The sequence below is a fragment of the Manis pentadactyla genome, chromosome 8 (genome assembly GCF_030020395.1).
Source record: "Manis pentadactyla isolate mManPen7 chromosome 8, mManPen7.hap1, whole genome shotgun sequence".
In the NCBI taxonomy this organism is placed as follows: domain Eukaryota; kingdom Metazoa; phylum Chordata; class Mammalia; order Pholidota; family Manidae; genus Manis; species Manis pentadactyla.
The window spans coordinates 6308662-6334334 of record NC_080026.1 but is presented as its reverse complement, the minus strand read 5'-3'; the positions used below and the strand labels follow the sequence as shown (position 1 = coordinate 6334334).

General features: G+C 42.5%; 1 protein-coding gene across 1 annotated transcript in view; it reads right to left on the bottom strand.

Moving 5' to 3' along the window:
* STK39 (serine/threonine kinase 39) overlaps positions 1–25673 on the bottom strand; it is a 278894-nt gene that overhangs the window by 111451 nt on the left and 141770 nt on the right. The window contains exons 11-14 of the mRNA XM_036884016.2: positions 10361–10483; positions 10228–10257; positions 3128–3190; positions 1317–1384 (exon numbers count right to left, since the gene is read on the bottom strand). Of these exons, the coding sequence (XP_036739911.2) occupies positions 1317–1384; positions 3128–3190; positions 10228–10257; positions 10361–10483 (284 nt within the window). The remainder of the gene's footprint in view (positions 1–1316; positions 1385–3127; positions 3191–10227; positions 10258–10360; positions 10484–25673) is intronic.

The window sequence follows — 25673 nt, the reverse complement described above, 5'->3', positions numbered from 1 at the left end:
GATGATTGGATTCTAAAGGTCATCTCCAACACTGCACACTCAGTGGTCTGGACTGTAACCTCTGCAGCCTCGCTCACCCCTGCATCTCAGTAACGGACTCTGAGCCCAGCACAGAGTGGGCTTCTCATAAACATTGGTGCAATGAATGAACAAACGAACAAGGGAAAAAAATAAATAAAAGGAGTACCTGGCTCCCAAGGGAACAAAAAGGGAATGGGGCTACTTTATTCTTTGGAGATTGCTAAGTACATTAATCATGGGTCATAATCAAGGCTACTTTTAGATACAAGGAAAATCGTCTTGTAATAATTTCTCTTCTAGATGGGGAAATCAACTCTGAACTAAACCACACCAAGGGTTGTTAGGAGGTTTCCCTGGTAAGTAGGTGATACGCACCACAGATTGTGGATGACCATCAGCGGGAAGGGGAGATTATGGTGACAACAGTCTACCTGACAGACCATGATAACTCAGGGGGCTGAACGCTGACCTTGAGAATGAATCCACTTTTTACAGCCTCAACTCTGAAAACGGTCCATTAGCCATGTGTTTCACTTGTTCAACTGTCAAAGCAGAACACGTATATAAACTTACTTTAATTAAAACACCTTCAAAAATGTGACAGTGTTCTGACTGACCCAGTAAATTAAGCTGTTTGCAATTAAGTTTAAACCAATTTCTTTTGTCTTGAGATACCATATTCTTAAAAAAGAATATACATTGAGATGGACCTTAAAATCTGAAAATCCTTGAAATGGAGACTGGTTTCATTTACTAGATACAAAGACTATCCTGCCAGGCACTACATTTGTTTCCATTTCCTAGAAGACAGAGGATTCTTTCAAAATATACCTGTCATTTCTCCACAGCGGCTGATCAAACCTGCCACTGGAAAATGTTCTGAACAGGCTACTTGTAGTACAAGCATGGTTTATTTCTGTCAGGGACTGACTGCTGAAGTGTGAAAGAAACTCATTAAAAATCTCTCACTGTGATGTTACATTGTAAAAAAAAAAAGAAAGAAAGAAAGAAAGAAAAGAAAAGAAGAACCTAAGAAAGAAAAGGCGAGGGGAAAGCAGTTAATAAGGGTACACTGAGCCTGCAGACACCCTCGGATGGTGCCTTTTGTTTTTATTCTTCTTTAGTAAGCAGTTAGAAGAGAGCAGTTCGTCCTGGGAATGCACCATACCCTGGCTGTTTAGGGAAATCAAGTAAGTTAACAACTTTATTTTAAGCTAATATTATGAAAAGTTAATGAAGGAGATCAGACTACTGTACAGTAGGAAAGGCCATACAAACCAAACAATATTATTTACCTTAACCTTAAGACGAGGTTCACGGCACAGGAAGCTGCTCGACAGTCTTCACCAGCATTGGGTGGGCCCTTGAAAAACAGAACAGCAAAACAGTGTTGTAAATGTGCAAACAAATGAATGAACTCATGATATCCCTCGATTGACACAGCCCTTTCTTTATGGAAATAGGTCTTTACACAAGAAGATCTTATTTAGCCACATAACACCTCTGTGTGAAGGTTGGAATGATGCCTAATTCCCATTTCAAATGCAGATACAAATGTTTCACACATCAAGCCTCAGTCGTAGGAGGGGCACTGTGGACAAAATGGCATAAACTTCAGTGAGTCCAAAGAAGCAGGGCCAGCCGTCTAAAGGAGCGCCGTGTACCCTGAGCCGCGGACTAGACCCACTGGGCCTTGGGGAGACACAAAGGTTCGGCACTTCAGGATGTGGAGGAAGACGGGACCTGATGGATGAGGCCACCTTATCCCTCCTGCCATTTTCACCTAGAACCTGTTTCCTTGAATGCAGATCACCGACCGTGAATGCATCTAAATAAACAGGCCCTCTCTACTCCAACGAACCTCTCGACATGAACAGACCTTCCTGTTGGAGCAGAAAAAGAAGGGATTTGGCTCTGCCACCGACTAATTACATAACCATGAGCAAGTCCTTCTCTGAAACTATTTTCCCATTTACAAACTGGACGTAGACCTGTCTCAAAAGTTTGTTGGAAAAACAAAGCAACGTATATGAAAATGTATATAACATGTTATACAATATTATTTACTCTAATCCTTTTTCCTGTTTCTTTTACTCTCCTTGACCCATTATTATTCCTAACTTTCCTTTTATCATTCACCCAAGCCCTACAGTTCACCGCCAGGTGTTTCACTGAGTTGTCGGAGGCAGTGTGGAGCCCGGAACTGAGTCCTGACTCCGCCTCTAGGCACCTGCGCGACCGCAGGTGAGGCATTGCATTCAACCCCCGCAAGCTTTTCTTCCTCAGCTATGAGGAAGGGCCAAGGATTAGCTATCTCACCTCAAACAGGCTTCCTGCAACCACAAAATTCTATCATTCTGTCTCCTCAGTATACAGCTGCTTTCAGAAACACAGATCAGGTACCATAGCAATGAACTTAAGTGGAATATGCAAGCGGGGGTGGGGGGGCTGTGATCCCAAGGCTGGGTGATGCTTCCTAACACACTCAGGTTGAGAACCAAAGGGCCTGCCTATTAACTGCGCAGCAAAAGCACAACGGGGGCCTGCACTCCAGCTCCATACCCATAGTTCCTCCCCCGCACTGCTTGGCGTCCTTCATCAGCCCCCAACACCACTCACAGCACACTTTTTTTGTCATATAACATCTAATATAAATGTATTTCACAGTCACTGGGCTATTGTTTTTTACAAGGCAAGTTGTAGAGATAAACTGGCCCATAAAATTCAATGATAAAAGAATTATGAAAACAGGTCATAGAAATCCAAACAAGAGCAGAGAAGTATCAATTAACTACCATGTTCTGTGGCTAGAATCTACCAAAGTGGGGGGTCATTTTATTTCCTTTGCTTATTTCACACAGTACCAGCAATTTCTGAAGTAGTCCAGGAATCAACTCTTGATCTCGAACCTATCATTTTAAAGGTTGGAGGTCCTGAAAATCACGGTCAATAGTCACAGGACTCTCTTCACCATACCTATTAAAGAACAGTTTACAAGCCCCTGATTTGGAAGCACTACCCTGAAATTGTCTTTCTAAAATACCGGGTTTTCTAAAGATCTATGTACAAAGCATCGTGAACATAAATGACGGGCACAGAAACGTACCTGAGAGTCCTGCACAGAAAGGGACTGAACCTGCTCTGAAACACTGCCGGCATTCACCGCCATCTGTGGAGAGAGCAGCCGTTACAGCGCTGAGGAACCCAAAACTAAGGTCAGAGTGGTTACATTAAGCCCCAAGTATCAGAGACAAAAATTATCAATAATTTAAGTAACTTAAAAGCAGTACTTCTCAAAGTGTGGCCCTGTGCCTTCCTCACTGGACTCACTGGGACATGTGTTCAGGATCCCTGGGCCCTGCCTAGCCTATGATTCAGAATTTCACGGACACAGCAGAGACTCTGCATCGTTAATAAGTGCCCTGGGTGATCCTTATGCTCTTTGAGGACCACTGAGCTAAAGTGAAAAGGCACGAACTACTGGACATTTGACTCTTGGTAACAGAAAGATGCCCTAGGACCATTTTTTCTTGTCACATCATTTCACCTAAAGTTAAGGGCCACCAATGAAAATGTTCAGATTAGTAAAACTTGCCCCTTTAGTCATTACTTTGAACAATTTACTAAGTGGATATTAGAAACATATAAAGGCAGTTGGATTTTTAAAACACATTTTCCCCCAAAAGAAAAGCCAAGGTGATAGGCTGTATTTTTTCTCTCACGACCCTAATGTGATACCAAAGATATTTTTCCTCAAGCCCTACTACTGTGAACTCTGCCCTTGACCAAAACTTGAAAGACAAAAGCCCTAAAGAGAAACAGCAGTGGAAAGAATGAAATATATGTATTACTTTCTGAACTATCAATTCTAAAATAATCGAGTCATCAGAAATTCTCTGTGACAAGAGTCTGCTAACGTTTAAGACATAAAATTCATACTCTACTTCCTTAAGAACAATTATGTTATTTAGAAATGAAGTGAATTGGGGGTTAGAGTACTGATGTGTGCAACTGACTTTGAAATGCATCAGAAAAATGAAGTGGACTAATGAATGAGTAAATGGATGTGCACATGATAAAGCACATAACAGAGGGCAGGATCCAGGTGACAGGTACATGGGTGTTCACTATAAAAGGCTTTTAATGTTGCTATATTTTGAAAATCTTCATAGTGAAATGTTGTGGGAAAATGACTATGTTAAAAGAACCACCAGCCTGTATTCATTAACCAGCCAGAAGGTCAGGGCCTACACCAAATGATTTCTTGTAGTAAAGACTCTTTTGGGCTTGTAATGAGTCTTTTGGGCTCATTCCACAATCTTAAGGTTTGCAATACAACCAAAGCTGTATCAGCACTTACAGAACAGCCAACCTTTAGTCCGAGAACTACTGTAATCTAGGAAACTTTGATGGCATGCATGTGCTACAGGTGCCAACTCCTTCCCCTAGGAAAGCCCCATCTCCTGTCCTGCTCCTTCACTCTTGGTGGTCATCAGAACAGAGAGCCAGTCACCCAGACCGGGGGCTGGAACCCTGTGCCGCCGCACTGTGCAGCTCTAACCCTGCACGGAAGGAAGGGATCAGGCTCTGGCTCATGGGTGCACAAGCAAGACAAATGATTCCTCACAACATGCGGAGAGATGCACAGGAGTGGGGGGAACGGAGTTCCCTGTACAGACCATCTTCCTGGACAACAAACTGTAATCCCCAAATTTCACCATTATGGACCCTGTTCTGTCAGTTTAGGGCATGCCTTTTGGGCATACGTTTTTAAATGTATAAACTTACAAGTAAAAGCTAATACATTAAGCAGATGTCATTCATCAACAGTATAACATAAACTGTCTATTGGAATTTTTGTTGTTTGCTTTTAAACAGTTTGTTGTAAGAGACATTGGAGAGAACGGGTATTTTGACAAGAGGGAGAAGAGAAAAAGAGGAGACTAATGTTGGACATCACCCTGGGAACAGGCCTCTGGGATCGAGTAAAAGAAGAAAAGAACTTGGAACGAAGATTGGGACAACATCTGCTTTCCAACGTTTCATAGTGCTCTGCTCCATCTTAGCATTTTCTATTTTTAAAAATACTGTGGCTAAATGCAATGTGTTATCCTAGATTGGATCCTGGGACAGAAAAAGGATGTTAGTGGACATACTAGTGAACTACAAATACAGCGTGAGGTGTAGTTGGTAGGAACAAAGCCCTGTTGGTTTCTTCCTTGTGACAAACATACCCAGGCCATGTAAGAAATTAACAGTGGAGGAACCTGGGTGAGGTTCTAAATCTAGATTTAGATCTAAATCTAAAATTAGTCCAAAATAAAAGGCTTATGTTCAGAAGTATGGAAGATTTCTGACAACTAGTCGGGAAGCCAATCCCCTGCCACCCGAATCCCTTGTAGGAGTTGGTATCATAAACCTGTCAGGTTGAAAGCTGTCTGTGATGACTGATGCTAACTATAATAAATTCGGAGGGAGAAACCAAATCTTCCCCTCCATCTACAGATGGATATCAAACACACACATATGAGAGCTGACAGGCATTTGGAAAACATGATGTCATCAGAAATAACTTTAAAAAGCTCAAGGCAGCTTTAATAATCAACAGGCAACAGCAATGACTAACATAAGCAATAATTTTACCTTTCACATTGTGTCTAATCTCTAGTGAAATCAACTCAACCTAAACGCATACCCAATGCATCTTCTCCTCAGAAAAAAAAAATTACCAGAATTAGGAAACAGAACATTTTCACAATTAACCTAGCCTAGACTCTCTTTACAAATATTCTCGTTTTTGGGCTTCAGTCAATAAACCTTCCCACCTGGATTCATTACACTTTCTAAAATAAGGACAACTTTTCCATGGGCTTTGTGAAGCATCTTTCTTTTCTTTTGATATTTCTTATAGACATATATTTAAAATAAACCTTCAGGGATTTCAGCACACAATCCTCCTGGATTCCAGCGTGGACTTCTGGATTCAGAGTGACTGGTGCAGTTTTCCCAGTCGGTGGTCCTTGATCCCAGCCACATATCAAATCATGTGTGCAGCTTTTTAAAAATCAGAATTGCCTGAACCTCACCCCAAACTACCACATCACACCCGGAGGACTAGGTCTAGGCAACTGCATTTTTAAAGCTTTTGTTTTTTCTGGTGTGGAGCCGGGATTGCAAACCATTTGTTTTCACATCACCTAGTGGAGTGACTGATATAAAAAGAATGCTTCCTAATAGAAACCTTAACAAATGCCCTCCTTGGCTAAAGGAAACCAAAAGAAAACTGGACTTGTGAGTTTTAATTTTATATAGAAAATTAGGGAATGAGGCAAAATTGATTTTCAAAAATATAAAGCACATATCATTTCAGAGGCTGAAAAAAGAGATTCCGAAATCATTGGTCAAAAAGGAAATAAAAAATGAAATAGTAGTTGGAAGGTATTATACAAGCTAGGATGCCATATAAGCTAGGAAACACTACTTTCCTTAGGAAGCCAGTGCTTGCAAATACCTTGGCCCCCTATCTTGATCCCCACCCTCAAAGAGATAAGAAGCTTCTAGAGAGTAGGCTCTTTGCTTTCTTTTGTGTTACTCCTACCGTGCCTAACACAGTAGCTCCATGTAGAAATCAGGCACAGATGAAATATATTTGTTCGATTAACTTCATTATTAATATTATTGCTACATTATTAACCTCTAGTCACCACTGACTTCCACCACCCAAGTGGAATAGTAAATAAATGAAATTAGCATAAGTCACCTACTTATTGCAAAGTGTTAATTACCAGTCGGTAACTAATTCTTTGAAAAGTTCTAAAAAAATCAGGCTAGGAACACAGAAGAACCAATTTTCAATGGGTCTGGCTATGACTCTCAAGATAAATGGTGTCACTCTGGGACTTTATAGTTCTCCCTGGAAACTCTCTTGGACTGAGGGTGATCTCCAATTATGTCCCAGTACTGGGCATGTCACCCAGTGTCCTCTGACAAACACCCAGCCTTGGCCTTCTTAATCTTCTCTAATGCTGTAACACCTGGACATTCTGCCTTACTACAAGCATTTCTAAAATATTCCTTTATCGCATCTAACTTCACCTGCACATGGAACTACTAAGGCTCTTTTCTCTGAACTTCAGCTCAGTTGTACAACATGTTCTGATCATTCCCACACTCCACCTACTTATAAATATGACATGCCTATTCAGGCGCTTGTTTAATGTCTGTATTTCAGTGTGTGGGTATCCATGTCACCAGACATGTATACAGTGTCTACTGGATGCACAGGGAACACAAATATGAATAAAATACTATCCCAATCTTACAGTGACTTATAGTCAAGTAAATAACCAAACTGTGATTTAAATGACAAGCATTATTGAAAAGCTTATTATAATATAAACACTCAGACATTTAAACATGCCATTTGGCAGAGATAAGCATTTTCTCCCTCAAAGGTATTTAAAGGCATAAGATATGCTACCAAAGGCTGTATATATGACACAGCTTTTTTTTTTTAGCTGTACTGAGGATAACTGACAAGTGAAATATAAGATATTTGAAGTGGTACACCTTCTGACAGCAGCTATAAAAATTCAAAATCAGCTGACTGTCAAACAAAGCAATCACAATTCTACCTACTTATACTTTACCTGCATGTAAGCCCCTCAAAAGGCATGCACAAACATATTAGCAGAAGGCAGTTTGTAACAGCAACCTTAACGCTTACCAAGTAAGAAATAATGAAAGAAGCCATTTCAATCAACCCAAGGTGATGAGACCTGGCAGTTAACAATAAAGAGGCAGATCTACAACAACTAATGTGGAAAGATTTCAAAGATAAGGCAAGTTGAAAAGAAAAAAAAGAAAAGAAAATTTATAGTTTTTATAATCCTATTCATGTTTTAAAATGATGTAAAAGATTTATGTACTTATTTGAATGTGAATGAGCAAAAAAAAGTCTGGAAGAAAACATCGCAAATGGATAACGTCTGCAGAAAGACAGGACAGTCACAGGGGGAGAGGGACCAGCAGGGTAGAAGGGGTCCCTCATTTTTTTCCCTATTTAATTCTACCCTACATTTAACAAGTCTTCATGTCCCTTCTCAGTAAGGCCTACCATGACCAAGCCATTTCAAATGACTGACCCCTGCCAGACTACCTGTACAGTCTACGCATTCCATCTTTCTCTATTAATCCTATTCCACTGTAACAAACACATGCTTTATTACTTATGAGGCTACTGCATGTTCTTTATCCACTCCCATCAAAATGAAAGCTCCAGGGGGCAGGGGTTTCACTCTGTTTTTCTCACAGAAGCATCTCCAACACCTACTAAAACAGTAGGCATATATATATGTTTGCTGAATATTTACATATTCAACAATTTTATTTCCCTTTATAATAGATTTTAAAAATGCCTTTTACTTCATTTACAGTGAATTGGGGTGGCTGGCAAATCAGGGGCTACTTTAGTTAAAAGCTTAAAGGACAGAGGAACCTTCACTGTAGCAGCTCTTACACAGCCCATGGTACTGAAATGCCGATGTGCAAAAAAAACAAAAAACTGGCCTGAGAAGCTATACAACAGCAGGTGGGCTGATTGTTCCTAAAATTTGGTGGGAGTATTTACATTCAAAACATGTATTCTTTCACAAAAATAAGTCTCTCTGTTTCCTTAATGATAAGCTAGTTTGGAGTCACAGATATACCACTGGGTAGTGCGTCTAAATACAGGGAAGTGCTGAAGACTTTCAAATCTCCCACCCAAGAAGGTCAATAGTGATGCCTGGTGATCAACTGACAGCATGCTATACATGAGTCTTTCCTATCTCTACAGGAAAAATTCTTGCTCTAAAGATACGGCTATTCTCCAAATAACAAATCAGTTACTGGAGCAATTTCACCCAGCACATAGTAAGATATTGTCACAATAAACTTAACAAATCCTCATGAGGAAAGACCTACACCATCATTCTGCACGAGTAAGGCAGGACTCACTGGGTGTCACCCCATGAAGGTTCCTGCAGTGAACTCGTAACAAACGCTTTTGGAGGCAGTAATGCTCCCTGAGTCATGTTCTTTTGTACTTTTAGTTAGAGGCACTCTAACTGATGCTTTTAGTTAGAGGCACTGATGCTTTTAGTTAGAGGCACTCTTAGATGAAACACCTTGACTCCGCACTTGACTCTGGATAAAATAGAAGGTGGGCAAGAAGAGGGCAGAGCTGACGATACCTAGTTGAGATCATGCTCAAAACCTAGCATAACATGTGTGCATGTGCCTGGCCTAGGCAAGGCCTGTCAATGTGCCATGAAGGACGGGAAGAGGCCAGAGGGAGGGAGGCACCACAAGGGAAGGAGTGGCTGGAGCTCTGTTTTGTCTTAAGAAGGTCCAGTGGCTGTTGCCACTTAAAGTGGACTGATAGGATTTACCCCATTTAATCTAAAGGAAAATGTCTGGTATTTAAAAAAAGAGTTGGGATGGACATCATTTGGTTGGCCCCAAAGTCTTGTTTTTTAGGTATAAATTGCTAGGTCTGTAAAATATTTGGAGCTATTTAAATAGGCTCAAATTTCCCATAGGAGAATTACCAACTCCTTTGAGCTTAGGCATTAGGATAATCAACCATAAGAGGAAGTAAATGTAAACAAGATGTCCAGTTCTCACCAGAAAGCTCATCGAAGAGCACTCCCTATCACTAAGTCACCCAGGGTATTGACAAATCACGACCAACAGAGTCAACCTAGGCTTTCTAGCCATTTTCATATCTTGCTTTATTGTCAACTAAAAATCTTGAAGAAGTTTCACCTGCATGCCTACTATATTTTCTACATGACAGTAATGACTGAGTTGACATCAACTGAGTACCTAGTCTGTGCCAAGGACTCCAGTGAATGCTTTACGTATGTGGTTTCATCAATCCTCACAGCGACTTTGTAAGAGTTTGATTATCACCAGTTCACAGGGGACAAAACTGAGGCTGAGACACTAAAGGAATCAGCCCCAAAGAAACTCAGACACGGGTCCTGCAACGTGCACATGCCATTTCTTTTTCTTTACTCCATGAGAACAGAATTTTGAAGTCTCTTCTCCAGTTGGATTAGACTCTTGTAACTGTGTGTGCGTGTAGTGGTATTCAGGGGTGGGAGCTGGGGACAGTGGCAAAAAAAAAAAAAAAAAAAGTGAAAATAAATAACTACCACTCACCTCTGGATTTTCTTCTTTTACTCTTCGTGACTGTAAAGCAATTATGTATCCATTAATATATATATACACACACAGACAAAAATACCACAAAAGTAAAATGTACACAGGTAAGCTTATCACCAATAGTATTTACCTTTTCTTGAGAAAAAGCTGCTTTCCCTTCTTCACTTTTTTCATCCAACTCGTCGTCACTCCACTCCCAGTCGCCGTCTTCAGTTTTATGAAGGTGACCGCTTGACCCAGGAACTCTTCTTACCTGAATCAAAACAAACCCACCCCACTCTTCACTAGTCGAATATGACTAGTGTCAGCTCGCGGTGCTACGCAGGTGAATAGCAAACGCATTCCCTGAAAAGAACCTGTGGGTGTACATTCAGAGCTAACAGCAGTTAATACACAAAAGGACCACACAGCCTCCAGACTCCCACACTCATGCTCTTTCCAAAGGGTCTGCCTTCTTGAAATACATTACCAAGCAACATGTAGAACGAAAATATTTTGGAGGAATACCGCACACGTCAGCCATGAAGGATCAAGCCTGTCCTTCACTCAGGCTTCAGTGAACACTTGATTAATCATTATACATAAAAGGTCACATGGTAGGTGTCAGAACTGCCCAAGGAAATGCACGTGAGCAGTGGGACTGTGGACGGAAGTGAGGCAGGGGCATCAGGCAGGCTGCTGAAGCATACTTCCCCGGGGTATCAATGATCTAAAATGTAAGGCAAAAGACCAACTGCCCTTGTGGGGCCACCCTGCTCTTTCACAGCCCGACGTCATGCTTGTTTTCCCAGGATTCTGCTCAACCTACTTGAGCATAACAAAACAGTATCAAACTATTCTTAAACATCTCGGAGCACTTTTAGAATTTGTGAGATTGCTAGGAACCCAGCAAAATCAGGAGCAGCCACGCCAGGTAATCTACACAGATTATAATCAGCCTTCTGCAATTATTTCATTTTTTGTTTTTTAAAGGAGGGTAGAGATGTAATCCATGGGCATGCTTTCCACAAGTGTTTGTGGTTGAAAAAAAAAGTTTTAAAAGGTAGTACGACTGAGAATGTAAAGTCCCTGAGAAAAGTAATTTGCCCTAAAAAAAATGAACTGAAACATCCAGCAATTAAACAAAAAAGTGTACCAGAGGAACATGATGTGAACATAACAGCCAGTGATCTAGTGATTCAGAGAAACTCCAAGTTGAAAGGGACCTTGGAGACGGTCTAGTCCAAGCCCCTCGTTTTACAGATGACACGCAAGTCCAGGAAGGGACCAAAGATCACACAGCTGTAAGAACAAAATTCAGGCAAGAAAGAAAGCCTTCAGACTTCCATTCAGATGTGAGTCGGCTTGTGCCATTGAACATTAACTGTGAAAAAGAAGTTGTCTAAAAATGTCCCATGAAGACTTTGAAAGATGATGATGTGAATTAAGACTATTTTCCATAACAGAAACTTAGTTACATCACAGGAGCTTCATTAATGCCAAGGAAAATATTACAGAGCTTAAATGTCAAGGAATCATTTAACACATGCCTGATCATGGGAAGTCGTAAGCCACGTGGGCTCACAATGTATAAAAGTAAGCCTGACCACTTATCCAGAAGACTGGAACTCCAACATGAGAAGTCAAAAAGGAAAAAGTTCTTACTCATAATTGCAGTTATGCTCAATTCTTTTTTAGAAAGCTTGCTTTCTACACTCAGAAAAAACATTTAACAACTAATTCACCTCAGTAACAACCCCTTCTGTGCTTGACAGGTATTATTTTCCACTTGCATTTTGAGTCTTTGGAAAGACCTATTCTAATGATAGTGATTTTAATAGTGCTTAAAGATGCTAGCAAAGTACTGTAGAAAAAAAATGCTGAAATGTACTTCAGGATTTTCAGAACGGATTGCTCCTTTTAAAGCTACAAAGAAATGCATAGGGGAAGAGAAAATAATTTTCTGTCAAAATATACAATAAAATTGATTATTTTCTTAGCAACATTAATCATGATGATAGCAACACAGAGGAAAGCCTGTCAATGACATTTAAAAGAAAAAATTTAAAGCCACCTCTATTACAAAGCATACTATTGACTAAGAAGTGAGAATAAAAGATAAAATTGTGTATCAGAAACAAAACAAAATGTCTTTGCTGGAACTGAAAAAACCAAGCATGGTTGATGAATTAGTATTCTTCAAATATTCACCCAAGAGATTATACAAAGGAAATTGCTTTCTGAAAATACTTAAATTGAGCAGCTTCCCACCCTAAAATAAAATTCAGTTTATGCTCTTTTTCCTCTCACTCTATGTTTACATGGCTGTCAGTTCCATTTTTACAATCAGAATCCAACCATAGACAATAATATGGCCATAATTTAAAAGCCTGTCTCCCACTTAGTTTTATTTGCTAGAAGAGGGGGAAAAAAACCCGTTTAGGATTATAACCTCAGACATTGAAAGAAATGGTGAGGAGCCTACAAGTAATAAATGTTAAATAAATGTAGAAATTAAGACAAAGAACATTAAAAACATCTATGAAGCATAAAAAATTGGTCTAAGAGGAGCAAGAATAATACAAATATGTTCATTAAGAACATCCTCTCAATTTACTGCAAGGGGGAAAAACCTGCAGCATGATTTAAGCCCCAGGTTTCATGGAGCATTTATGTGACAATGTGACCTCTGCTGAAGAAGCCAGAAAGCAATGTTACAAAGCTACATCCTTGTAGGGAGTTTGTAGGGACAACAGGAAACAACTTCTACCTTTTACAGACAAGGCAACTAAATTTCACATAGTTTAACAAATGGGGTTCTTATTTAGTAACTGAAGAACACTCTTCAAAGTAAAAACTTCAAGAAAAGGTTTCTAAAAGCCTCTATCTTCCCCCATTCCCTACAATAAGAAGAATAGAATGGGGGTCGTTCATCCTTAAAACTGACTGCATTACCATCACATGGCTCTTATTCTGTTACTTAGTAAAGCCAAGAGGTGGGAGGTAGAACGAAGTTTTTTCTGTCGGGATTACAAAAAAATATGTGCTTCTCAGAGAAATGAGCTCAATGTGAGTGATAGCTAGAGAGTAATAAGCCCACAAAGTCCTCAGGTCAGAGCTGGCAACAGTTAGGTTAAACAGTTTTAAGACGTCCAGTAGTAACATTTATTCCCAAGCCTGGAAATAAAATACAACTGAGCAGTCCTACCTACCCCATGCCTCTGAAAAGGCAAGTTGCTTCCCTTTCTCTAAACAGCACCTTTATGAAAACCCACAAAAGAAATGAACTGAAGTTCTGATTCCCACAAGAAAAGAAGTCAGGCTCAGCCAGACAGACAGAGAAACAGTATGGCTCAGAAGCCCAGGGTCGGATGTCAGAGGCAGAGCCGGGACAGGGCTGAGCGGCCAGGGAGCGGGAGTCCCAGCAACGAGGGAAAAGCCTCTGGAGCTGTCAGACTGATCTTCCCGGTGGGCGCCTCTAACGGGAGCCTCCTGTAACTAGCAGGACCCAGAACAGGCAGGATACGAAGGGCAGTGTAAGAGAGTCCAGGATCAAACTCACGCAGTAATACAGGGTGTCAGGTACGTCGGAAGTGGGAGTGTGTTTCTCCAGCACAGTCCTCAGTGATGGGTGAAGGGGACCCAAAGAATCACTAACCGAAATTCAGAAGCATTTGTCCAGCCCCGCGTGCCCCCTTCCCACGCAGCTGCCAGGTGCTTCCACTGCCTGGTTGACTCCTCCTTGGAAGGACTGCCCATCACGGGGAGCCCTGCACTCCCCTTGTTGAACACACTGGCTCCAGTGAGCCAGGAAGCTCCCCCGCCAAGGGCCCCACGGGCCGACTGCACATGGCAGAGGGCGGCACCCAGTCGCTTTTCTCTCATCAGGCTTTCTGCTACCCAGAAGTATAAAGAAGGTCTCTAATCATTGTTATGTCCTTGAGGCACCCCTGAGCAAACAAAAAGCCTTCTAAATCATCAAAAATAAAACAATAAAATTAGATTCGGCAAGGTTTAAGCAGTAAAATTTTTCCTGTCCCCCGATCTTCCACTCTGATGTGGCCTCTGTGCCTGACCACCACCCGTCTGCCACCTCGGTCCCCCACCTACTGCAGGGCCTCACTGGGCTCTCCTGCCCCTTCCACCAGCCCTCCTGGCTTCACTCCCCTCATCCAAGGGCAGGAGCCCACAGCTCATCTTTTGATGCTACTTTTTAGCGCCCCGTGCACGCAGGCCCCCTCCTGTCCTGTCCACGCCTGGGAGGAAGGCTGCTGGCTCAGCAGAGAGTGGGGAGAACAGCCCTGCCCGGCATGACCACCGGCCGCTCCCAGCTGGGACGTCGGTGCTCCTACAGCTACAACCCTCCAAGTGTGGTCTCCAGACCAGTAGCGATGGTATCACCTGGCAATTTGCTAGAAATGCTGACTCTTGGGTCCCACTCAGGGGCCCACTAACTCAGAATCTTCCTTTCAGCAAGATCCCCAGCCTGGTCAGCCCTGATCTAGCCAGCACTTTCATGCATTCTTGGCCTAGTCCCTTTCCCCAGCCTGTAACAGCAGCTGTTGTCTATGTAACAGTCCTATGCCTGAGCACTTTAAGTAGGTTCGCCAATTTAATCTTCACAGTAGCCCTGTGAGCTGAGAATCATTTTATCCCCCCATCTGTGAGAGGGAAACTGGGACACGGGCAAGTTCAGCAAGTGGCTCACGTCTGGGCCCCGCCGTGCAGGCTCAGCTTGTGCTGCTCACCGGGGATGCGCCTTCACTCAGCCCTGCCAGCCCGAGTAACTTGACCCGCTACCCTGATGGACCTCCTTACACCAAGTCCATCCACCCCAGACCCGACCCTTCTCTTCCTAATAAAGTTCACTCTCTCTCCTTTACAGCCTCTTTCCCTCCTAGACACTAGAAAAATGGATCCCTTTTCCCTTAAAGACCAATGCCTGCCGCTGTGCTCCGCATCTATCCATCCACTTATTCTTCCAAGACACGGTCAGGCCTTAGCACCCCTACATCCATCACAAACATGCTCCATTCTCCCCAATGCTTCTACCCAAATGGGCCAGGAGGGGCCCAGACTAGCTTATTCTGAGGCCAGTCACTGCGTCCAGCGTCTCTTTCTTCTAAAGATTGTCTCTAACTTCTGCCCTTACTTTCTTATGCCCACCCTCATTCTTCCATCTCCTATAAAATATTACCTGTCCCCACTGGGGACTCTTCTGCTCCCCAAGATTCGATGGCTTCCCAGTCATGTAATTCCGCGCTCCTCTGCTGCTGCTATAATGCTAAGCTGCAGACACCGCCAAACCCCACCCTCTATCACCTCATGCTCTCTCCAGACCTGTCCCGTTTCTCCTGCTACTTCTCTCCTGTCCTTCCCCATCTCCTACTCTTCTTTGTTCAGTCTTTACCGTAAACATGGCTGCTCCCAGCCCGCTACATGCTCTTAGCTCACTAGACACTGCTTCCCCAAGTGAACGCTCCCCATGGCCTTCCCTCTCCCACCTAAGCCGACGACCCTGGAAACTTCCTCTTAGTCCTTTTCCAAATGTTCTGTCGGGTATGAACATCTGGGCAATTTCTAGTTGGTCACCTCCATCCACGTGGTAATGCTCTACCCCCAGCCTCAGCCTGCCACTTCTCCGGTGCTGTCTGAACGAACACATCCGTGCTGGAGTCGGCTCACGCTGGCCCAGGAGGGCCCACCGCTACAATTTCAGAAAGTCTGCAAGACAGCTGACTTCACATTGGTCGCTTAAAACTGGCCTGAGTAGGATAAGAATATTTATACAATCGAAGTCAGAAAATAGTACAAATTAAGATTTGTGCTCCCCCTTACTGCCAGAGTACCAGCTTTTGATGTTTTACCAGCACAATACTGGTAAGACTCAGCTCATGGAAACATCAAACTTGACACAGATATTTAACACAAACTTAGTAGTTATATCTGGGAATAACTACTTTACAATGGCAAATATCTCAATTTTATTATACAAGCCTCTCAAATTTCATCTTTAAAAGCAACATATACTACTTGATTCTTATGTACCAAACACATAGCCATATAAATCCTGGAGAGGAAAACTATCTTATTATTATTCAATGATACATACGGTTTAGGATAACATTTCTGTGAAAGCATCATGAGGAGACACAGTGCTATATTTTTTTTAAATGCAGATGAAAATGAAAAGGGCATCCTCTGAAAAACCGTCAGATGATGCAAAAATTGTCTTTATGATGATTAATGCCGTTACTGCAAGTCAGGCCCTAATATTGAGTGACACAAAATATGAAAGGAAAACAAATGATAAATATCTAAATAAAAGGGTGTTACATAATACATTATTTAACATAGTTATATATAATTATACTAGTAAGTTATCAGTAGTTTGTTACCTCATCTATAACCCTAAGTGTTCGTATGTTCAAACTGACTGGAAAACTTTTTTATTTTCAAATTTCCTTTATAATTAGGAATGCATGATAGATTCTGCAAACAGAATAAAACATTTTACACCTAAATTTTTTTCTCAAAAATGGAAATACAGATCCTTGCCAGTTAAGGTATGAAATTGAAATTAGGTTCTCAAACTTAATATAACTAGTCATATGACAGTAGACCAATGGTAAACGTAGATGTCATCGCAAAATTATTCTTTCTGTTTATAACAATTTGGAATCTTGATTATTTGATAGAATACTTGGGAGGAGTAAAATGTGAAAGATGGAGATACACTGCTTCTGTTTGTGCCATCTAATCCCAGAAAAACAGAAAGAAATGTATTATTTCTATTAAGTGTGTGTGTGTGTATACATATATATACATTATATATATATATATCTGTATTTACTTATATACTAAATATGTATGTATGTATAGATAGATAGATATGGGATTGTAGAAATTGTCTTCATATAGCATTCACTAAGTATTGGCTTACATTTCCTATAAATTATTTCCATCACAAAGCAATTAAAATAAAATTCTACTGAGTTAAAAAAAAAAACAAAAAAAAACATGGCCAGCACACACGAGCACTTTCTCAAAAAAAAAAAATGGAAAGAGGTCACTATTAACTGCAGAATGAGTCCAGTGCCTCATTATTCAAGAGTCTCCGCACCCCAGCTCTAAATTCCCTTTCCAGGCTAATTTCCCACAAAAACCTTTAGATCCCCCACAGCCCATCTGTGTACAATTCACAGGCTTTCACAACTCCACTTTTTTTCAGGTTGTACATCACACCTTGCCTGATCTGCCCTCCACATTCTCCACTTACCTCTTTCTTCTATTCCAAGAAGCTTTTGCTCATTCTCCCAACTGGTATTTTCCCTGCACCTTTATATCATCCAACTTTGTATTACATTTAATGGATATGTAATATCCATTACATATTCAACTCTATACTCTATACTCCTTCAGGGCAGAAAGCTGGCCTTAGCCTTTTTTAAGAATCACTCATTCATTCATCCAGTCAACAAAGCTTTATTTCATACCTACCTTGGTGTCAAGTCGTAGACAAAAGACAAAGGAAATAGGGGCCTGCGCCTTGGAGTAGTTCACCATTCGGAGAGGGGGACAGACACCTAAGCTAACAACATCAGTGAAATGTGAGCACAACAACAAAGGAACAAACACAGGGAGCCCGTGGAAGAGAGGACGCCCGTCTGCGGAAGGACAGTGTGAAGGGCTGGTTGGTAAGAACTCACCAGCAGAAACAGGGGACAAGTTATTCTCCCCAGAGAGGCTAGAACTTACCATGTTCTACTGACTCTAGACTCGAGCTCAGGGTGACTGGATCACAAGGTACTGGGGTCTAGGGGTTGGGCTGAAGGAGACAGCTGAGAATATGGCTGGAAGAGCTGTGTGAAGCCTGCACTGCAAGACTGGCAAATCCAGGGCCTCCAGAAGCCAGGCCGGAAATGGGAAGCCGGCCCAGCGGGGACCCGGCTGTCCTGGAGGGCCCGTCCCACCTGGGTGCTGGCCTCAGCTGACTCTGCCTTGGAAGGCAGCCCCAGGGTGCCGATCAGATGCTACCAAAGAAGTGGGTAATTTGGACTTTCTGGTGAATGCTCTTGATTTTTTTAATGTTAACAAGTATGTTGAGTTAAAAAAATTCCTCTGCACAGTCTAAAGAATAATGTCTCTGTGGGATGAATTTGGCCTATGAATTTGCAGCTCTGTTGTACACCAAGGCAGAGGGCTTAGGATTCAGACAATGGAAAAACACAGAAGGCCCCTGAATGGGCCTGGTGGAGGCAGTGGGCATGGCAGGGTTGGAGTTTGGGCTCCTGGAAGGAGAGCAGGCCGCGTCCTGGGACCCGAGGGTGACAAAGGCTAGAAAGAAAATAGTATTGTTCTGTGTTCCAATTACTACTGATGTGTGACTAATCACCCCAAACCGAGGGTCTTAAATAACAAGGGAAGCCGCACGGCTGTCAGACTTGCGTCCCTGGTGTTGGCACAGATGCATGAGGACCCTGAGTCAGAACGTGCCCTTACCAAATTCCTGACATAACCCAGTGCAAGATAATGAGACTGTTGTTTTAAGAAGGCTGTCAGCGAGGGTTTGAAGGAAAGTGAGGCCAGCGTCACCGGAGCTGGAGGACAAGAGGACCCCGCTGTGCAGTGACAGCTAGCCACGCTGGTGTCTACGCTGAAGTGAGAAATGGAAGCGTACCGAGCGAACTCAGTGATCTAGCTAAAAAGATCTCCAGGCAGAATGCTTCAAGTGACACCTGGGCTCTGCTCACTGCTCTGACAAAACGTGAGCGGAGAGAGAGGAGCTGAAGAACACTGTTAAATATGAAACCGCTTCTCGTTCTCAGCCTCCCCAGATGTCAAGGAATTCTCAAATCAAGAAATGGCTTCCGAGCAAGGATCAAATCCAAGGTGTGAGTGTGTGACACTTTGACAAGACTTCAGAAAGATCTCAGGCAGTGACTCCTGAACACATTCAAACAGACCTAAGTCATGATCATCATAACAGCATGCGTGCAGAAGCTCTGCGCTAACAGTAAGGCTTCTGAGCACCTTACGAGTGTCATCCCTCAGCAGCCTCCCTACGGCAGACAGAGCATCCTGGGGTCACGGCTCTTGTCCAATGTATGAGCCCACCAAGATTCACAGAAAACCCACAGTTTTTTAGATATATGTACTATGGAACTGTGGCCAGGTTAGACTGAAAGAAATAGAGAGAGTACAAAATTTGAGAACCTTCAGATCTCTCAACTTCTATGACAGGAAGCAGTCTAGAAAGGCTACTCAGCTATACATGCGGGCTCTTTCTTATGGAAAAGGACAGATGCCTTAAAGAGCAGAACCAAGAGCCCAGAGAGTGGAATTAAGAGGCACATAGAACAGCTGAACAGGGACAGCAACACGGATCTGGGGGCCTCTCATTTTCCCCCTCTGGGGCAGGACGGACCTCAAGATGTGTGCCCTCCTGCCGTGTTTTGGGTGTGAACTGGGCAGATTATTGAGAACCGTAGTCAAGGAGGTATATCCAGGAAACTGGTCCTGAGGAGCCTCATTTGTACCCAGGCCCAATTTACGTGGCAAGGTCCTTGACTCTCACCCTGGGCCTGAAGCCAGAGGGAATGCGATTTCTGGAGTGTCTTGGAAGCACAAGACTGTACCTTTGCACGGGGGAGGAATGAGAATTATTGTGACCACAGAGTAGACAGGGCGATTGTTTTTTTCCATAGATGCCCATACCACTATCTCCTATCCCACGTGTCCTTCCAGAATCTTGCCACTCCACTACCAAGAGATGGAGTCCAGTGCCCTCTCCTTAAATCTGGGTGGGTTTGTGCCTCTCTGTAATCAACAGAGCTAAGCAATGTGGCTCCCAGGGCCAGGTCAGAGAAGGTGATGTAACTTGCACCTTGCTCACCGGGATGCCCTCAGTATACCACACACCTTCAGCCATCCCATGAGCGGTCCGACTGCCCTGAGCCCACCATGAAGAGGTCTCGCCATCCAACTACAGCTGCACGAGACTAGAAGCCAGCCTGCCTAGGCTCTCCTAAAGCTCTGACTCACAGGAACTTAATAAAGGACACCCACAGATGTGGATGTCTTAAGCTGCTAAATTTAGGGTGACTTGTCACACAGCAGTAGGGAGATAAGCAATCAGAGTAAGGACGTTGATAAGGTGATTAACTGAATTTAATTTTCATTTTGTATACTTAGTAGTTCTTTGACAATTAGTAGATCATATTTGATACTCCTTACCATGACAGATAACAGACCCTACAGTGCCTGGCTTTTAGCTTAGTGTTTTCTGACTATGGGTATTCTGGACCTCTGAACATTCAGATTTTAATTTCTACTTACACAAAATTTTTTTTTTCCACTTACCATGTTATTACTCATTAAAATACCAAGAAGAAAAAGTCCCTTCCTCGTAATCGTAGATAAGTGGCTACAGCTACATCTCGGACCTTTCTGCCAGTGATTCACATTAACATTTCCTTTCTCTTTTTTTTTCTTGACCTCTTGGAATTCAGTGCTTATCTAGTTCTGCTAAAATTTGGCATTCCCCTTTTTAGAATGTAAAATGATAGAATAAAGGAATGAGTATATTAAAATGTCCTGTAGGCAATTAGAAAAAATTCTAGAGAAAGACTTATAATTCAATAACAATTCAAAAACACTGGGCTAGTTCAGTGAAGGACACACTTGTAGCAACTTCCCTACAATGCTTTAACATTTTCTAAGGTGAAAAGAATCAAAGTTGATAAATGTTTCTCGTCAGATAATGATAATGGGATTTTGTAACTTTGGAAATCCAACATGAAAGGGCAATGCCTTGAAAGAGAATGGTCTGGAAGCTGGAAGGGAGCTGTTCTGAAGCAGCAGCACAAAACACAGAGAAGCAATTAGATTTCTTACTCTGTTTCAGTCCTACCAAACCTCCAATATGGCATTTCCCCAAGTTAGGGTGACAAAGAACAATGACAGCTAGCTAGCAGCCAAGAAAGCGGCATCCAATTTTGCAACTATTGTCTTTGAGAATTAAAGCTCCTGCTGGAGTGGCTGCCAAGCTGATCTGTAACTTTAGCTAATAAAGAAAACAATGGGAACATTCTGTCCTGGTAAGACAAATAACACAGAGGAGAAAAGAGACTTCATGTAAAACCAAAGGCAAAGGAGAGAAGATAAATGTCTGGCACCAGAGCAGAGTGGAGGCTACCCTGGGCACAGCGATCGGTCACAAAGTCAACTTATTTAACTGCAGAAGGAGCGGAGGGAATGAGAAAGAAGAGCGCACAGCCAACTGAACACAGCCCCAGGCAGAGCATAACGGACCACCAGAACCAGAATTCTAACAAGCAGCCAAGAAATACGATGTGATGGTCAGTTTTAGGTGTCAACTTGGCTAAGCGCCAGTCCGTGGTCATCCAACCAAACACGCATCTAGGCACCGTAGTAGACATGCAAGGCTTAGCACACAGGATTAAAGTCCATCATTGATTTAAAGAAGGGGAATTATTCTTGATAATCCGGGGGGGCTTGATTCAATCAACTGAAGTTCTTCGAGCTGGGCTGAGGTTTCTCTGAAGAAATTCCACCATGGACAACTGCTTCAGCCATGCCCTGGAGTTCCAGCCTGCCCTTCTTGTCAGCCGGCCACGTGGATTATAAACTTGCCTAGCCTACTCCCATAATGGCATGAGCCCAGGCCTTGTGATAAATCTCTCTCTATATCTCCCACTGGTTATTTTTCTCAGTTTGAAGCCTGACTGGTACACTAAATCCGGCACCTTCACTATTGGAATTAAAACACAAAAGCCAAATCAGCTAGCAGAACGATCTGCCCGCGGCATCCACTCGTTTTTGGTAATGGAATATGTTAATGTCTCCTAATGAAATACAGAAAGTGTTGAACAGAAAGAACAACAAAAGGAAAAGTAACCAAAGTTATATAAACTACCATGATACAGACTGGATTCTTACCTTGTAAAGACACCCAGTGTAAAGATCAGGGGTTAGTTGGTAGTTAAGCATCATTCACGTTAACTCGGAGTAGTAATATGATCAACACCACCACCTGGGAAAATGTTCTGGCAAGAACTCAATCTGCTTAAGAAATTATGACCCATGAAACATGCCCAAATGTGCTCAGTTCTGTAGAAAAGAAACTGCATCCAGACCCAGCAACTCTTACATAGAACATAATACAGAAAATATCTGTAGTATTATAATTTCGCTAAGACATCTGACTTCTAAAATATACACATTTAAACAAACATTTTGAAATAACTTTTAGATGTCAGTATCAAGGAGTTCCTTTATAAAAATTCTCACTAACTGCCCTAATGATACATTTTAGTTATTACTCATCTTACAGTTTCCAGTAAAATGTCACCAAAAGGTTCTTGGAAAAAGTAGGTCCTTAAATAGAAGATTTCTAGTACGTTCCCCATTAGCAAGGACCAAGTCTTCTCCCCTTGACATAAATATGCCTCTTCCATGAGAAAGAAAGCACAGAAAGCAGTTGTTATCCCGTCAGCCAGCAGCACAGCTTTACAGTTTCTCACTGTTTACCAGGCATGAGGCTCAAGCCGAGGCACATCTGTTCTTTCTGTCCTTACGCTGTAGAGCCAAGACAACATCCGTACTGTGGAACAGTCTGCAGCCAATAACAAGTATCAAATAGATCATCAAAATGTATGAAGTAGAAAACGCTAGTAGAGAACAGAGAATTCCTCACTGCTTAACATAGAAATGGGGGAGGTACACACATACACATCTCTAATACGTTTGTATATGTGCAGAACATTTCTGGAAGGATCCACAGGACGTGGTGATGGCTTCTGTGTGGAGAGGGGACCTCGTTTTCACTGTGGTGTCCCTGAAGGAACCACAATACATAACATCCCCCTCACCCTCTCCAGAGCTGAACTAATTTAGAAAAAAGACCAATAAACATACAAGGGTCAAAACATCTTCTTTACTCCTTAAAAAGGTGACACTTGAGAATGTAGCTGCAATGTTGAGCCAGCAGCCTTCCTTGAGAACTAACTGATCCCTGGATTTAGAGAAGACTTACCTCTCCCGTCACCAGCACGGATAACTGGCACAGCCCTCCCCACAGACAGGGCCTCGGTGACAGAGAGCACCTCCCTCTATGCACAGGCAGCTGCAGGAGAAAGGGAGGGAGAGAGACCGGGCCCTGCGGGCCCCACTTCTCTCTTCAAACTCACTAGTCAGGTAAGTCACTGATGGAGAGAGGCCAGGAATGCTTCACTGAAGGAACAGTTAATCCTTCTGCCTGCTCACCTGATGTATCTGCTGCATCATTTGAATCTGTATGATTACTAGGTATGACGCTGTCAGTGAAAACAAGTATTTGAAAAATTAAAGATGTATGTACGTCTTAAAAAAAATTCGAACAACACTGTAGTATAAAAGAGAGACAAGTAACCATTCCTAATTCCAAAGAATGTTTATAGATTGTGACTTTTCCAGAATGGGGAGAAGTGGTGAAAAGATGAGTTGCCTAACAAGTTTTCAAAAACTAAAGAACTAAACATGAGAAGACTTCTAAAACCCTGGCATGACAGTGGGGCAAAAAACAAGGACATCAACTTACAACGTGCACTGCAATAAATGTAACCATTTAGGATTTCCAACATTTTTAGTATTTGATTTTTATGCAGCAAACTCTATCAAAGATTCACATTACAATACAATAAATGAATTGTAATACGTGAAATTCTGGTCAATGAAAATATCAATAAATTTTTATACACATAGGAAATGTAGATAGAGTGCAAGCTTATTAATGCTCTGCCTTTTACATTTCTCTTAGCCAGGTAGGTGATTTATGTTCTTCCATTTTATGTCTATAGAATAATCGATTCTATTATTTATGTTAATCTGGTATTTGCTACTGAATTCCAAAGATACTAAGAAAATATTCAAATATGTAAGACACTGGAGCTGGGAAAGCACATGCCCTGGACATAAGATGCAGGTAAACCTATTCTGAGTCCTCATGTGCAGAGTACCAAGTATTTATGGTATTAGGAGGTACCAACTATAAAGTTTTTGCATAAATGAACATTTTTCTCCTGCTCTCCAAAAAAGTTTTGCCAAGGCAAACCTTGCACCAGGAGGGAATTTCTCCCCATCCTCCGGCCACCACCTCCCTTGGAAAGGGATGTCAGGGGCTGGAGACACTGCATCACACAGGTGCCAGAGGCATAGAAGGCAAAGGCAAGTTAAGACCCCACTACCTCCTGAGACCCCTGCAGCTCCTCATGTCCATGATCCCCAGATCCAGAACATAACCGAAATTTGCTGCAGTGAACAGAAAACCTTGCTATGTGAACCAGCACCCAATATAGACCACTAGTGCCTAAAAGTTACTAAGAATGTTGGTTGGACAAATGAATGAATAAGTAACCCTAGGATAAAACAATAAGACACAGGAAGTTCTGGGGCCAAATATCTCAGCCTGCAACTCAAAGGCATTTTGTCTTATCCTTAGAAAACTACTGCCCTTTGCCACTGTGATATAATGAATTATAATACCTATTTGGTCATTCATATGACCAAATATGTATTTCCCAGGTATACTGGTCTTCATCCACAGGTCCTGAAAACAGCGCAATCTTAAAAGTGAAACAGGTGTTTTCTCATGTTAATGACGGCCTTTAGGACACCCCTCCACCAAGGGTGGGGGCTGGAGGTCGGGTCAGCCAATGGCCAATAGTTTAGTCAGTCATGACTGTGTGATGAAGCCCTCACAAGAACCTCAGAGAAGAGCTCATGCTCTCTCTGCTCGGCTCGGCTGGATCCTGCTTCTTGGTGGGAAAGTGCTTCTGCGCGGGGAACGAGAACACCTCCACGTGCCACCGAGCCAAGGCCCCAAGCTCCATGAGGAGAGTTGGAGACCTTGCCCTATGCGTCTCTTCATCTGGCTGTTACCTGGTATCCTTTATCAAACTGGTAACTGTGTTTTCCTGAGTTCTGTGAGCTGCTCTAGCATATTAGTCAAACCTAAGTAGGAGGTTGTGGGAACCTCCACTCTGTAGCTGGCAGGTCAGAAGCACAGGGAACTGCCAGGGGCTTGCGACCGCGTCTGGAGTCGGGGGTGGAGGGCAGTCTTGTAGGACGCAGCCCTTAACCTGGGAATCTGGTGCTGTCACCAGGCAGACAGCATCAGAACTGAGTTGATCTCTCCAACACCCTGCTGGTGTTCGAGGATTGCTTGGTGTAAATATGTGTGGGAAGACCCCGTCCCACATATTTACATACACTGGAATGGGGTCTGGGTACCCAGATGAAGTTACACCACTCTTACTGCTGGGTATAATACTGTTACTGTTACACACATATGTAGGGAAGAAACACACCATGGCATTTGGTACCAGAGATGTTGCAGCCATCATGGACCCCGTCACTGTGATGTGGTTGATAGATGAGCAAAGGAAAGCTAGAGGGCTAGAATT